This window comes from Marmota flaviventris, chromosome X (assembly GCF_047511675.1).
Source record: "Marmota flaviventris isolate mMarFla1 chromosome X, mMarFla1.hap1, whole genome shotgun sequence".
Classification (NCBI taxonomy): domain Eukaryota; kingdom Metazoa; phylum Chordata; class Mammalia; order Rodentia; family Sciuridae; genus Marmota; species Marmota flaviventris.
The window spans coordinates 41,698,289-41,713,088 of NC_092518.1; the positions used below are offsets into that span (position 1 = coordinate 41,698,289).

General features: G+C 36.6%; 1 protein-coding gene and 1 non-coding gene across 4 annotated transcripts in view; both read right to left on the bottom strand.

Annotated features, from left to right (window-relative positions):
* The window catches only part of Clcn5 (chloride voltage-gated channel 5), a 162,875-nt gene that overhangs the window by 40,306 nt on the left and 107,769 nt on the right, over positions 1-14,800 (bottom strand). For all 3 annotated transcript variants that reach the window (XM_071606218.1, XM_071606217.1, XM_071606219.1), the window contains one exon: positions 9,667-9,813. In XM_071606218.1, the coding sequence (XP_071462319.1) occupies positions 9,667-9,813 (147 nt within the window). The remainder of the gene's footprint in view (positions 1-9,666; positions 9,814-14,800) is intronic.
* On the bottom strand, positions 11,626-11,698 carry Trnav-cac (transfer RNA valine (anticodon CAC)). Its single transcript has one exon. It is a non-coding gene; the product is annotated as a tRNA-Val (tRNA).

A 14,800-nucleotide genomic window follows, 5' to 3' on the forward strand; every position in this document is an offset into this window, starting at 1 on the left:
ACCACCATACCAAAGGACTCTAATATAATAATAGTAAATTACAGTTGAAAGAATTCAAAACAGAGAATCTCTAGAGGAAATGTACTTAGGGAAACTCAAAATCAAGAAGGGTGATGAAAATAAGAACAATATAGAAATCTGGCCTGACACCTAGTTATACCATACAGTAAATATGACCCAAGTCATAGGCAGTTTGCCATAAATCCTAACACAATGAAATTAAAATAAAAACTAGTAATGGAAAAAAATGCTGGGCCAGGAACTGGTGACACACACATGTAATCTCAGTGACTCAGGAGGCTGAAGCAGGAGGATCACAAATTCAAGGCCAGCCTTGGAGACTTAGTGAGGCCATCTCACAAAACAAAAAAAAATAAAAAATAAAACAAGCTGGGGATGTGATTCAGTTGATAAGTGCTCCTTAGTTCAATCCCAAGTACCAAAAAATAAAATAAAGAAAGCTAGAAAATCCCTAAAGACCTGGAAATTATAAATAACCTATGAAAATTCCAAATAACCTATTGGCAAAAAATGGAAAATTTTTTAAATATTTTGAAGTGAATGAAAACACAATATCCAAAATTTGTGGAATGCATGAAAAGCAATGCTTATAGAGAAATTTATAGCATTTAATATTAGAAAAGAAGGCAGACTTAAATTAAAGCCTAAACTTCTACCTGACAAAGTCAGTTTCTCTGGCAAGTGCTTCTGAACACTTAAGGAAAAAAATAATACCAATTTTTCACAATATCTTCCAGAAAATAGTAATATAATGATATCAATTAACACCAGAAATATTTGGGAACAACTTACTCACGAGGCCATTACTCTATATGAAAACCAAATAAAGATATTACAAAAAAGGAAAACTACAGGAACTGGAGATGTAGCTCAGTGGTACAGCACTTGCCTAGCATGTGCAAGGTTTTACAGAATCCACTGTAAAAAGAATGAAAAGGTAAAAAGAACGAAAAGGTAAGCCATGGGCTTGAAAAATATATTTGATAAAGGACTGGTATTCAAAATACAAAGAAGTCTTAAAATTCATCAGTCAGAAAGCAACCTAAATTTTAAAATGGGCAAAAGACCTAAATCTTATCAAAGAAAAAATATACGTATGGCAAATGGTAAATGAAAAAAAGTAATCACCACCATTTGTTACTAGAGGAATGCAAATTAAAACAATAATGAGATACCACACGATTAGAATGGTCAAAATCTAAAACAATGCTAATTTTGAGGAACTTACATTCTTTGTTGCTATGAACACAAAATGGTATAGCCTGGAACTCAGCAAGACCCTGTCTCAAAATAAAAAATAACAAAGAGCTAGGGATGTGGCTCAGTGGTTGAGCACCCTTGGGTTCAATCCCTGGTACTTAAAAAAAATGAGCTAACAATCCACACAAAGACATCCGTGGATTTATTTATTTATTTAGGTATTGGGGATTGAAATCCAGGAGTGCTTTAAAACTGAGCTACATCCACAGCCTTTATTTTTCTTTTAATTTTGAGACAAGGTCTCACTAAGCTCCTTAGGGCCTTAGTAAAGTGCTGAGGCTGGCCTTAAACTTTCAATCCTCCTGTCTTGGCCTCTGGGATTACAGGAATACACTATTGTATCCCACAACATTTGTGAATTTAAATGTATATTGCTAAGTGAAAGAAGCTGGTATGAAAAGGTTACAGACCATATGATCTCACATATGTGACATTCTGGAAAAAGCAAATTCATGGAGATAATAAAGCAGATTGGTGGTTTCTGGGAGCTTGCAAGGGTGAGGTAAAGCATAGATGTTTTTCAGGGTAGTGAAAATATTCTTCATGCCACTGTAATAGTGGATACATATCACTCTGCATTTGTCAAAATCCATAGAAATTCACAGTACAGAGTCAACTTTAATGTATGCAAATTAAAAAATCATTTAGGAGTTTAGGATCCCAGGGTGGAATGTGGAATGTGACAAAAGAATATCTGTATCATAGATTAATGAAACAGCCTCACTGAAGGGGATAAGAGGAGAAGGTGCTAAACCAAGTAACTAGAAAGGAATCTGAGAGCAAAGGCAAAAAGAACTGTGCATAAAAACTGCACTCTTTGGGCTGCGGCTGTAGCTCAGTAGCAAAGCACTTGCCTAGTACATGTGAGGCACTGGGTTTGATCCTCAGCACCACATAAAAATTAACAAATAAAATAAAGGCATTTTGTCCATCTACAACTACAAAAAAAAATTTTAAAAACTGCATTCTAGTAGATAAAGTTGTCTCTCATAGAGGGTACTGGTCAACAATTCCAAAACCAGTATACATGTATACTAGTCATGAACTAATGGATGATGGATGATAGGAGCCAGGTTTCTCTTTGTTCCAGAGGAAGGTAACACAGATAAGTAAGTGGGGGCGGGGAGGCTAAGATGATCCATGTAGTGATGGGTTAGAATTAGAATCAGTTTAAGTTTTTAGCTTAATTTAGACTCAAGTTTTCCTTACATTTCATGCTTAGCTTTAGACTCAAGTGGATGGATGGATGGATAGATACATACATACATACATTCACACACACACACACACACACATACATACATACATACATACACAATGGGGTATTTATTTATGGTGCTGGGTGATTGAACTCAGGGTCCTACATATGCTAAGCAAGCATCTGAGCTGTATCACCAGCCCACATGCTTTTGTGTGTCTGCATACACACATATATTTCCTTAGTTGGCTAAGAGGCCTAGTAGCAAGAATGTCTTCATAGAAATGAGCAAACATACTGCCCATTGCTTGGTTCCATAATATTTTCTTTTTTTCACCTTTGTGTTTTTTTAATTATTAGTTGTTCAAAACATTATAAAGCTCTTGACATCTCATATTTCATACATTTGATTCAAGCGGATTATGCCATAATATTTTCTAAATAAAGGAACCAGAGCTCCTTGGAGAGATGCTTGATTCTAGTATTGGAGCAGGAAATATATAACACAGGTCTGGAGCATATTGTAGTGTCCAAAAGTAAGGGAATGGTTTAAAAAAAAATACACACACAATAATAGGGGTTTATCAAAGGGAAACAGAGACAACTAAAAGAGCTCCCAATGGCCCAAGCTGGAATAATTTGAGCAACAACATAAAGTAGAAATGAATTACAACCCAAAGTATAAAGTAAATGAATCCATAATGATATAAATGATTGACTAAATAAATGAATGGAAGAAAACAGACAAATCTTAATCCTAAATAATTTCTGTAGATGTTTTACCTTCAAAGAGGTGAAGAACTTAAGTGTGGACTACACAGTGACTTCCTTCCAATGAGTATAGTATGGAATGGTGGAAAAAAGAATAATTTCACAGTAGAGAAACCTGACAAGCAATCAATCATCGAGGCCATCGAGGTTACCATCAACAGCAGTAAATCATGTTGACAGGATGGACCTTTGATATGATGTGCTGAGAACGGCACTTGACCTCAGTGGTCTCCCTCCTCAAAACCTATAATCCAGTCTAATCATGAGAAAAACATCACATAAATTCCAACTAAGAGACATTCTACAAAATACCTGAGCAGTGCTCAAAATCCTTAAGGTCACCCAAAAACAGGCAAGTCTGAGAATGTGCACAAGACACGATATATTCTATGTAATGTGAAATTCTGGATGAGACATTAAATAATCACTAAGTAAATCTGAATAAAATATGTACTTTAGTTAATTAAAAATAGAAATAAATAAAAGGGTGAAACATTAGAGGACATCAATTCTAAAAGCTCCCCATATCCCTGTGAAGTAACCACAAGCCTACAGACACCATCATAGATATCATTTTAAAGATTTAGCATCTGGCCCCACAGAGGTTTAGAAATGGGACACATTTTTTTAAGCTTAAAAAGTAGCAGTTAACTGCCACCCTCCCAGACTAAGTGTCCAGGGGAGTTCCAGAATTATGAGGATGATGGATTTTGAAGTACCTTTTCTTCTCCTCCACACACAATCCACACAATTGCTTTAGTTGGGCAGCTCAGGGGAAGCCTAAATGAGGTTAGAATGGTAGGTTTCTCCATGAGCTGGAGTCCAAGATGTTTTCCGTTTCTCCCTGGAGGAAAATTATGAGTTTTCTACAACATAGCAGAACAAACAGAACTTTTTCACAAGTTACTTGATGGAATTCAAGTTCCATCATGTTTTCATTGACTATTTATTTCATTCAACTGCTATGATTCTTGTTCTGCTCTGGGACATTGGGAGGTTATGCTGAGTCTCGACAGGTGTTATGTGGGAACACACCCTACCTCATAATATGCTTCAGCTTTGAAGTTATCCCTGACCCATTTCTATTTTATTCCCCACATCTAATCGGTCATATCAATTTCCCCTGTGAAATTTCTCCAGAACCTATTATTCCTTCCTCTTCATTCCTTTGTCTTCATTCAGGCCTTTTGATCTTTTCCCTAGATTTTTAAAATAACAACAGCTTTACTGATCTCCCACTCACTGACACTTCCTCTCAATCCATCCTCTATACTGCCAATTCTCAAAAACTCAAATCTGATCATGGCATTCCTCTGATTTTAAATCATTTGAAGTGACTTGGTTACAAGATCCCAAAGCACACACAATCTGACCCCACCTAGATTTCTAGCTAGCTATCCAGCCTATCCCCTGCTGCCCTCCCTTCTGCTCCAAGGGCCACCATCCTCCACACCCAGGAACCTTAGACCTCAGACAGGCAGAGTCTGTGTTTCTGGAATTCAAAAGGCATTCTCACGCTGCTGCACCTCTACGTGTGTTGCTCTCTCTGCCAGGAATGTCTCCTTGTGCAAATAGTTAATGCATTCTGGGTAGAAAGACAAGAAAGTGAGGGAAAGCAGGGAATGGGAGAGCACTACTAGAATAACACAGTGCTGGGCTCATGTCTGGGTCCTCCATAAATACTAAATGAATGAATGAATGCAGTGCTGACCATGAGGTCTAGATTGCAGAGGCAGGGAGTGAGAACAGATGGACGATGAGAACAGCTCTGAATGTTTCCCTTTTTCTATTTTCCTCCCCCTCTGCTTCTTTCAGATCTCTGTGTTTATGTTTCTTCTAATTTACTGACTACTATAACACTACCTCAGATGCATTTAGCCATGCCATGCATAATTTATTTATTCATTCCCCATAAATCAATTCCTCTAGCCATCTGGAAAACAAGAACCACTTTTACTGCCTTTCAAGCTCCTTCCAACTAATCCTTTTAGTACGTGCTATTGTGCCTGCTACAAAATGTAGTATTTTATGCACAGTTTTACCGTCACGTATCAAGGACGTTGTGACCATTTTTCTGTTGGTACTGTCTATTAGGAAACCCCATGTGAAAACATTAAATAAAGTAAGAATGATTTGAAAGCAAAGCAAGAAAACTGCATTACTAGAGATTATAGTAAGTGGACTGATTTCTGCATGTGGCTCATAGAAAGCAGCCACATTATTTTATGGTCAGACTTTGAAAACCACAAGCAGTAATTCTCCTATAAAAGCTAGTGAAGAAGGATGAAGGAATTCTCATGTAAAAGCCCAATCTATAATCACAGGCAATGTGAAAAAAGAATCTTAATCTGCCTCGGTTTTCTACTCTATGAAATGGGAATAATGAACTGTCGCTTGCCCCAATCATCACTGAGACCAACACGAACACACAATGTACTTTGGTGATATGGATTCTATGAGACCATTTTCTATTAGAAGCAACCATGATAACTAGGTAGGCCAAACTGGCTTAGCCAGATAGAGCCATGATTGCTATTATAACTGACCCACTATGGATACTAAATGCATGTAAGTGCAAGTGATGTGCAAACACAGTTTTCTTTTGTAGAAGTAGGCAGATATGAAAAATCATTAAACACTAAACCATGAGTATCTCCCTTTTGTGAACTTTAAATTCAGGGTTGTCACCTGCTGGCACTTTCCTGAGTTATCTCTTGTAGGCAAACTTCTGTTCTAGGTAAACTTCTATTCATCCTTTTTAACCTGTGGTTTTTATACTGAAAGGCTCACCCAAATTCATTGCTTCCTCAGAAAGAGGCATCCATTACTTAAATGTTATTCCTAAGTTATTATCTATTGCCATGCAGTTTATTTCCATCCTAGTACTTATCACACTGAGTAATTTACTATGTAATTTGTCTACAATTTGCCCTGTGTATTCAAAGGTTTCCACATCTGTGGAATTCAGCTGAAGATTGAAAATATTTTTAATAAACTGTGTCTTTACTAAATATGTACACTATTTTGTCATTGTTCTCTAAAAAACACTACAAGTATTTTATAGCATTTATTTTTTGTGGTGCTTTTTCGTTTTTGTTTTCTTGTGCTGCTGGGAATTGAACTCAGGGCCTTGTGCATGTGAGGCAAGCACTCTACCAACTGAACTATTTCCCCAGCCCTAGCATTTACTTTTTACCAGGTATGATAAGTAATCTAGAGATGATTTAAAAAATAAAGGAGGAGGGCTGTGGTTGTGGCTCAGGGGTAAAGTACTTGCCTAGCACATGTGAGGCACTAGGTTAAATCCTCAGCACCACATACAAATAAATAAATAAAATAAAGGTATTGTGTCCATTTACAACTAAAAATATTTTTAAAAAAAAGAATACAGGAGAATATGTATATGTTCTATATAAACATTATGCCATTTTATCTAAGGGACTTGAGAATCCACAAATTTGGAGTCTGAGGACGTCCTGAAACCAATACCCCCTCTGATACCAAGGGACAACTGTATTTACTCATTTATTATCTTCTCTCACAAGATCTAAGTTCAGATCAATATCTGTCTCAGTTCCACCACTGTATCCACAGTATCTACAATAGTGTTTCACTCACAGTAGGTGCTCAAAAAACTATTTATTAAATAAATAGATGAAGGAGCTTTGTCCTTGCAGTGATAATAAGTTAAGGTTAATTAAAAAAAATTTTTTTTCAGTACCAGGGATTGAAACCCAGGGTGCACTACCACTGAGCAACATCTCCAGACCTTGTTTATTATTTTAGAACAAAGTCTTGCTAACTTGTCCAGTCTGGCCTCAAACTTGCAATCCTCCTGCCTCAATCTCTTGAGTTGCTGGGAACTTAGGTATGCACTACCATGTTCAGCTAATTCAACTTCTTAGCATGACATGCAAGATTCTGACTTAGTTATTTGAGCTTACATTCTGTCTTTTTATACCTCTGTATCTTATGCTTATTGATATCTTTCTGCAAAACCTTACTTTTTGTCTGGCATGTTCTCCTTCCTACAAAACAGCTAATCTTTCAAGTACCTGCTCCAATATACCTTTTTTTGTGAAATTTCTGAACCACTGTAGGTACACAGACACACACAAGACATAATTTATAGAACCTATGCTATAGAATTATAGCAGTAAATAATAATGTAACAATGATACCTAAATTGTTTGAGATAGTATCTCACTATACAGCCCAGCTGGCCTCAGATTCCTGAGCTCAAGTGAAACTCCTGCCTCAGCCTCCCCTGTATGGGAACTACAGGAGTGCAACATCATGCCTGGATGATCCTTTATATTTAACTTTATGAGCATTTAACTCTATGCCACATACAGTTATAAGTACTTTATAGGTATTATCTCATTTAATCCTAAAACAACCCTAAGAGGTAGGAACTATCATAAGTACTTTGTGTGGCTGTTTAGCTAGCTAGAATTAATTTAATGAAGATAAGGATGGTGTCAAAGCCCTGCTAATTCCCAGAACCTAAAGTGTCTACAAAGTTGCATGCCCTTAAAACAAATTTGCTAAGTAATGAATTCTGACAGTACTTCCTTGTCTTCTGTCTTTGAGAATAGCAACACTGGTCAGTTAAAGTACCCTACAATAGTTTTAAAGTAATTCTACAAATTTAATCTTAAAGCTATAAAGTCCTTTCTAAAAGTACAAGAAGAAACACAGAAGTCCCCACTTTTGTGGGGATATAACTGACTATATAAAAATTAAAATATTTGTAGATTTGTGAAAACAAAGTTATAAAATACAAACCAGAAACGGAAAAATATGTCCAACCTATATCAGACAAAGAATTAGTAATAATATAGTAAAGACTCCAATAAATTAATAAGAAAAGATAATCAGACCATTAGAAAAATAGAAACATCATATGAACACGTGAAATCACATTAAACTCCATTAAATAAAAATTATTTTTAAGTGGCCGGGCATGATGGTGCACACCTATAATCGCAGCAACACAGGAGGCTGAGGCAAGAGGATTATAAGTTGGAGGCCAGCCAAAAAAATCTTAAACAGTCTGGGGATGTAGCTCAGTGGCAAAGCATCCCTAGGTTCAATCCCCAGTACCAAACAAAATAAAAGTATTTTAAATGAAGATTAAAATAATAATGGAAATTATTTATTTATCCTATCATATTATAAACTTTTAAAATGATGATATTCAACACAGTGAGGTTGTCAGAGAAAAAAGCACTATTACATTCAAGTTGCAAAAATGCTGTTCATATGCTTAACAGATATGTATCTACAAGGTTGTTCACTGCAGTATTGTTTGTAATAGCAAAACATGGTAAACAACTAAAATGTGCATTAACACAAGTTTAGTTAACTACAGTACAACCGTATCATAAGATTGTATACAATCATGGGAAAGTGGGTAACCAAACAACTTATTAGGAGAATTTTCACTTTGTAGATGTATTCTAGTTAATAAAAATCCAGTTACAAAATGGGAAAAGAAATTGAACACAAACTTCATCAATGAATATGTAAGGCTGGTAAATAAGCACATGACATTGATGTTAGCCATTATTAGCCATTAAAGAAATTAAATTGAAACCATGATTAACACTACATACTTCTTAGGACAGCTAAAATAAAAATTAGTGAAAATACCAAGAGCTGTAAATGATGTGAAGCAAGTGGAACTGTCATGACTATAGCTAGTTCAGATGCAAAATGGTATAGGCAGTTTGGACAGTGGTTTGGCAGTTTCTTATAAAGTTAAACATACTAGCTCAGACATGTGTGCTAAGAAATGTGTTAAAACTCAGAGAACAGCATACCAGAAAGTAAATAAAGAAATTCCAGATACTTGAGGGGGGGGGGGGGGCGGCGCTGAGGCAGGAGGATCCCTGGTTCAGGGTCAACCTGAATAACTTAGTGAGATCCTGTCTCAAAATAACATATCAAAAGGTCTGGGGATGTAGCACAGTGGCAGAGTGCCTCTGGGTTCAATTCCCAGTATGTGTGTATGGATGAATGGACAGATGGATAGAAGGAAGGAAGGTAAATATACATTTACCATATGACCCAGTGATCCTATTCCTGGGTATGCTATTCATTTAAAAAAGATAAATCTCTAAGGCATTAACTTGAGTAAAGAAGCTAGTCTCAAAAGGTGACATGTGATTTAATGTATATGACATTATCAAAAAGAAAGAATACAGGGACTGATCAGTGGTACAAGGGGCTAGAGAGGAGGGAGGTCTGACTGCAAGAATTCTTTATGGGGTTGAACCTGTCAGAGGTGGAGGTTACAAGAATCTAGGCATGTGTTAAAATACAGAGTCCTGTGTGTCAGAAAGGAAATTTTACTGTACATAAATCTAAAGTAAATTTTAAAAAGAAATTATTGTCATCAGTAATGATAATACCTTCTATTTCTCGGTCTAAAGGAGGAACATCATCTCTCAAGGAGAAATCCATAGCTGTTCCTGGTATGTCCATCAAGTCTTCATCGCTGGAGCTGCTCTGGAAGCTACTAAAACTCCCCTGCTGAAAACCTCTGTTATCCATGGCTCCTATAAAGAAAGAAAAATAGGAGGCTTATAATAATGACATCTAAGTCCCCAACCCCTCCTTTTTCAGTTGTGGTAAACACATATAAAATATAACATCTGAATCATTTAAAGTATGCAATGCAGGAGCACTGAGTACATTTGCAATGCTGTGCAACCATCACTACTATCCATTTCTAGAACTTTTTCATCATTCTAAATAGAAACTCTGTACCCAGTAAACAATCACTCCCCATCCCTCAGTCCCTGGTAACTTCTATTGTACTTTCTGTGTCTATAGACTTGCTGACTCTGGATATTTCATATAATGGAATCATACAGTATGCAGCTTTCTGTGTCTTGTTTCTTTTACTTAGCATAATGTTTTCAAGGTTCATCCATGTTAGGGCATACATTTGACTAATTTTTGTGGCTGAATATTATTCAACTGTATGTATAGGCCCTATTTTATTTATCCATCGATTAGTTGAAGGGCACTTGGGTAGTTTTCCCCTTTGAAGTTGCCACTTATCCTTTTTTTGGAGGGGGAGGTACCAGGGATTGAACTCAGGGGCACTCAACCACTGAGTCACATCCCCAGTCCTATTTTGTATTTTACTTAGAGACAGGTCTCACTGAGTTGCTTAGCACCTTGCTTTTGCTGAGGCTGGCTTTGAACTTGAGATCCTCCTACCTCAGCCTTCTGGGCCACTGGGATTACAGGCATGTGCTACTGCGCCCAGCTGAAGTTGCCACTTATTCTTATGCCTTCTTTTGTATATTTACTTTGACAATACAGAACTGTGAAGTACTTACTTAATATACTCAGTCACCCTCTAGTTATGTACCTCTAGACTATACTAAATACTAAGTGGGGGGCAGGGTTGAGAACAATTAAAATGAATATAAAACCAAATAAGAGCCTGTGTACAAATATAAATGGAGTTCACAAATAATTGAGATTAAAATCAGATACAGTATTGAGAAATGTACTGGTCATATTTTATTTTTTAATATTTATTTTTTAGTTATAGTTGCACATAATACCTTTATTTTATTTATTTATTTTTATGGTGGTGAGGATCAAACCCAGGGCCTCACACATGCCAGATGAGTGTTCTACCGCTGAGCCATAACCCCAGCCCCAATACTATAAATTTTCTACCTCCCAAGTGCAAATTCCCAAATTGTAACTTTTACTAAAAAAATAATCAGCAAGCTGTTTAAAAGAAAGACAACATTATGCCCAACTATATGTAACCCGACCCTTTCCCCCATTTAAAAAAAATTAAGTCTTAGTAAAAGATCATCAACAGTAAAGTTCTACTGAATGAAATAAATAATACTTGTTTTGAGGTTTCCTGTTCTTTTATAAAACTTCTTTGTCAGGCATGGTGGCACACACCTGTAATCCCAGCTACTCAGGAGACTAAAGCAAGAGAATTCTGCATTCAAAGCTAGTCTTGGCAAAATAGCAAGATCTTGCCTCAAAAATAAATAAATAAATAACTGGAAATGTAGTACAGGGGTAGAGTGCCCCTGGGTTCAATCTCCAGTATCAATCATTCAATAGAAATTTCTTGTTCTAGGTTGTTAGAATGATGCTTGATGAGTCTGGTAAGAAGAAAATTAGGATATCTTCAATAAAGGATAACTTCAATAAAAGACCTAAGAAAGTAGAATCAGAACAGATAAATATTTTAAACACTGAACACAAAAGAAAAACAACCAATATTTGCTAGGTACTTATCCATTTCCAGGCATTGGGCTATGTGCTTCAAGTAAATTCTTTCATTTAATTTCTCCATCATTTCTGTGTCTTTTTCTGTGTGTGTGTGTTGCTGGGGATTGAACCCAGGGCCTTGTGCATGTGAGGCAAACACTCTACCAACTGAGCTATATCCCCAGCCCTCTCCATCCTTTTTATGCTATGGCATTATAACTCTTTTTAAAAATATTTTTATTAGTTATAGATGGACACAATGCCTTTATTTTATTTATTTTTTTTTTGTGGTGCTGAGAATCGAATCCAGTGCCTCACACATGCTAGGCAAGTGCTCTATCACTGAGCCACAACCCCAGCCCACATTATAACTCAGACAAGAAACTGAAGCTTGGAAATGCTAAGTAATGCCCAGTTAAATTTTTCTGAAGTTGGGCTCCAAATCACATATTCAATTTCACAATACCTCCCTTGTGATAAGTGACCAGCCTGAGTTAAGTGAGTGACATTTAAGAAACATCTACTATGTATAAACATTGTGGGATACTGGGACAGATAGAATAATGATGCTGTGTAGGCTGAATGAGATGACTGGGAGGCAAAGATTTGGGAGTTAATAATGTTGAGGTGGTGGTTGAAACTAAGAGATCAAATACCCCAAGGGAAACTCTGTTTACTAGTGGATAAGTATGAATGCAAATAAAAGAAATGCATTCTCACTATTCTGCTATATGCACAAACAGTTTGAAATCTGTGCACATTGAACTAAATATGAGGTTATACTGGGACATTACTATGTTTTATGATATGCAGTGAGGTAGGGAAGGGAACAAAGCTACTTTAAGGTACTAATAATATATAAAATAATTAATCATAACACCCTTTTTGGTATTAGGGATTGAACCCAGGGGTTTCTACCACTAAGCTACATCCTCAGCCCCCTTTTTTTGTATTGGGCACTGAATTCAGAGACACTCCACTACTGAGCCACACCCTCAGCCTCATTTTGTATTTTATTTAGAGACAGGGTCTCACTGAGTTGCTTAGCACCTCCTCACTTTTGCTGAAGATGGCTTTGAACTCACAATCCTCCTGCCTCAGCCTCCAGAGCCACTGGGATTACAGGGAGGCACCACCAGCCCAGCTGTTGTTTTATTTTGAAACAAGTTCTTGCTGCATTGCTGAAGCTGGCTTCAAACTTGCAATCCTCCTGTCTTAGCTTCCCAAGTCACTGGGATTTCAGGTGTGTACCACTATGCTCAGCTGATTACAAAATCATTTCTTTGGCTACACAAACTTACTTTGCTGTGTGGATTAAATGGGTCATAGGATACTAATAATCCATGTTTTGCAAACTCTGCCAAGCTCCTTTACGCCTCACCAATTTATCCTTGCTGGGCTTTCCCCCCTCTATACTGCCTCCTTCACTCTCCTTCTCCTGAGAGGACCCCCTCCATAATGCTCTTCCACAAAATTCTCTGCCTCAACTTCTGCTTCTAGAAAGCCAGACAAAACAGGACTGTCAGAATTTTTTTTTCCTATTACTTAAAAACACATAGGAAATCTTTACTCTGTCTTCACTCCTCCCACCTAGGAAATAAATGTCTTTACTATTTAAGAAAAAATATTTTTTTCTGTGTTGATGTTAGTCAAACTGATACGACTGCATTCAAAAGCATCTTCACTTTGGACTTTAGGAGAACATGCTGTCTCATATAAGCTTATTTCCTTTTTAAAAAAATAGTGAAAATCTTTTTTTGGCTTTGCAAATAACTGTTCTCCATAATGAATATTGCATTACTCAATGAGGACACAACTGGCAAACATTGTTGGGAAGTATTCAAATAGCATAACATTTGGATCTCCTAAGCAAGGTCAAGAACACTATACAGAATTGCCGACTTAAGGATTTATTTCACTTCCTAAGCTTGTTTTTTCTTGGGACACCGTTCATAGGATTTGAGTAAAGTACACTATGCACATAAACTTATTACTATTTATTTTATTTACAAGAATGACTGTTAGCAGCACACAGGGCCATAGACATACACATATCTAACAACCACATATCCCAGGCTAACTGCTTAAACCATGACTTTTTCCTCTCAGAAACTCCTGGCTTCCTTTCTAAAAATGTAGTTCCTCAACTTTTAACTGTTTCCTTCTTCCTCCTCTTATTTTTACTATCATCATCATCATCATCATCATCATCGCCATCTGCAATGCTAGGGATCAAATCCAGGCCTTGTGCATGCTAGGCAAAGGCTCTACTATTAAAGTACACCTCTAGCCCTCTGTCAGTGTTTTGTACTCTTGCTTTGAACTTGACATGAGTGGATTTCTTCAAACCATCATGATTTCTATGTTGAGTGCTTCTTTCTCACTTCCTAATTTCTCAACTGACATTTGGGGGGATACAAAATTTGGAATAATACTAAATTTCTGGAAAAGTGACAGAAGGAATACCTACATGAAATCGCTATCTGGAACAGATCTTATCTTTTCTTGAGGTTATAATGTTGACAATCTTGAATATAGGCTATTTATTTGTGGACAATCTCTCGATTTTGGTTTGTTTGATATTTCCTCATGAGTAGATTCAGGTTATATATATCTTTGGCAAGAAGATCAGAGATCTTACGAAAAGCTTTGTTCTCCTAATTGTTTCTTATCAGAGGGCACATGTTTTTTTTTTATTTGTCCCATTAATGGCATTTATTTGATAACTTGATACAAGTTGTGTCTAGCTGGGCCAGTGACACATGCCTATAATCTCAGCTACTTGGGAAGTTGAGGGAGCTGGATCACAAACTGAAGTGCACTCTGGGTGACTTAGCAAGACCCAGTCTTAAAAAAAAAAAATTAAAAGCACTGCGGATACTCAGTGGTAGGGTACTTGCCTATCATGCACAAGGTCCTGGGTTCAATCCCTAGTACTGCTCCCCACCCCCAACAAAGTGGTATATTTCAAGCCTCTTCACTGTTAATATATTATTTGTCTCCTTATAAGAATGATTATTTTCTGATTAAGTACATTAACACTAGGCAAATAAACTATTTCTTATAAAACATTTTATTTATTCAATCTTTATATAGATATGTAGACTCTTATTTTGTTCAATGGATTATAATCCATTGCTATTATTGCATTCATGTTCAAATTTTCTAAAATTTAGCTAGTGAGAATCTCTTTCGTGTGCATTTATGTACCCTTTTGACACATTGCTATCGTGCTTTGACAATTCTCTTAATCTCTGTCACAAAAGACATCCCAGACTCATCTTGTAC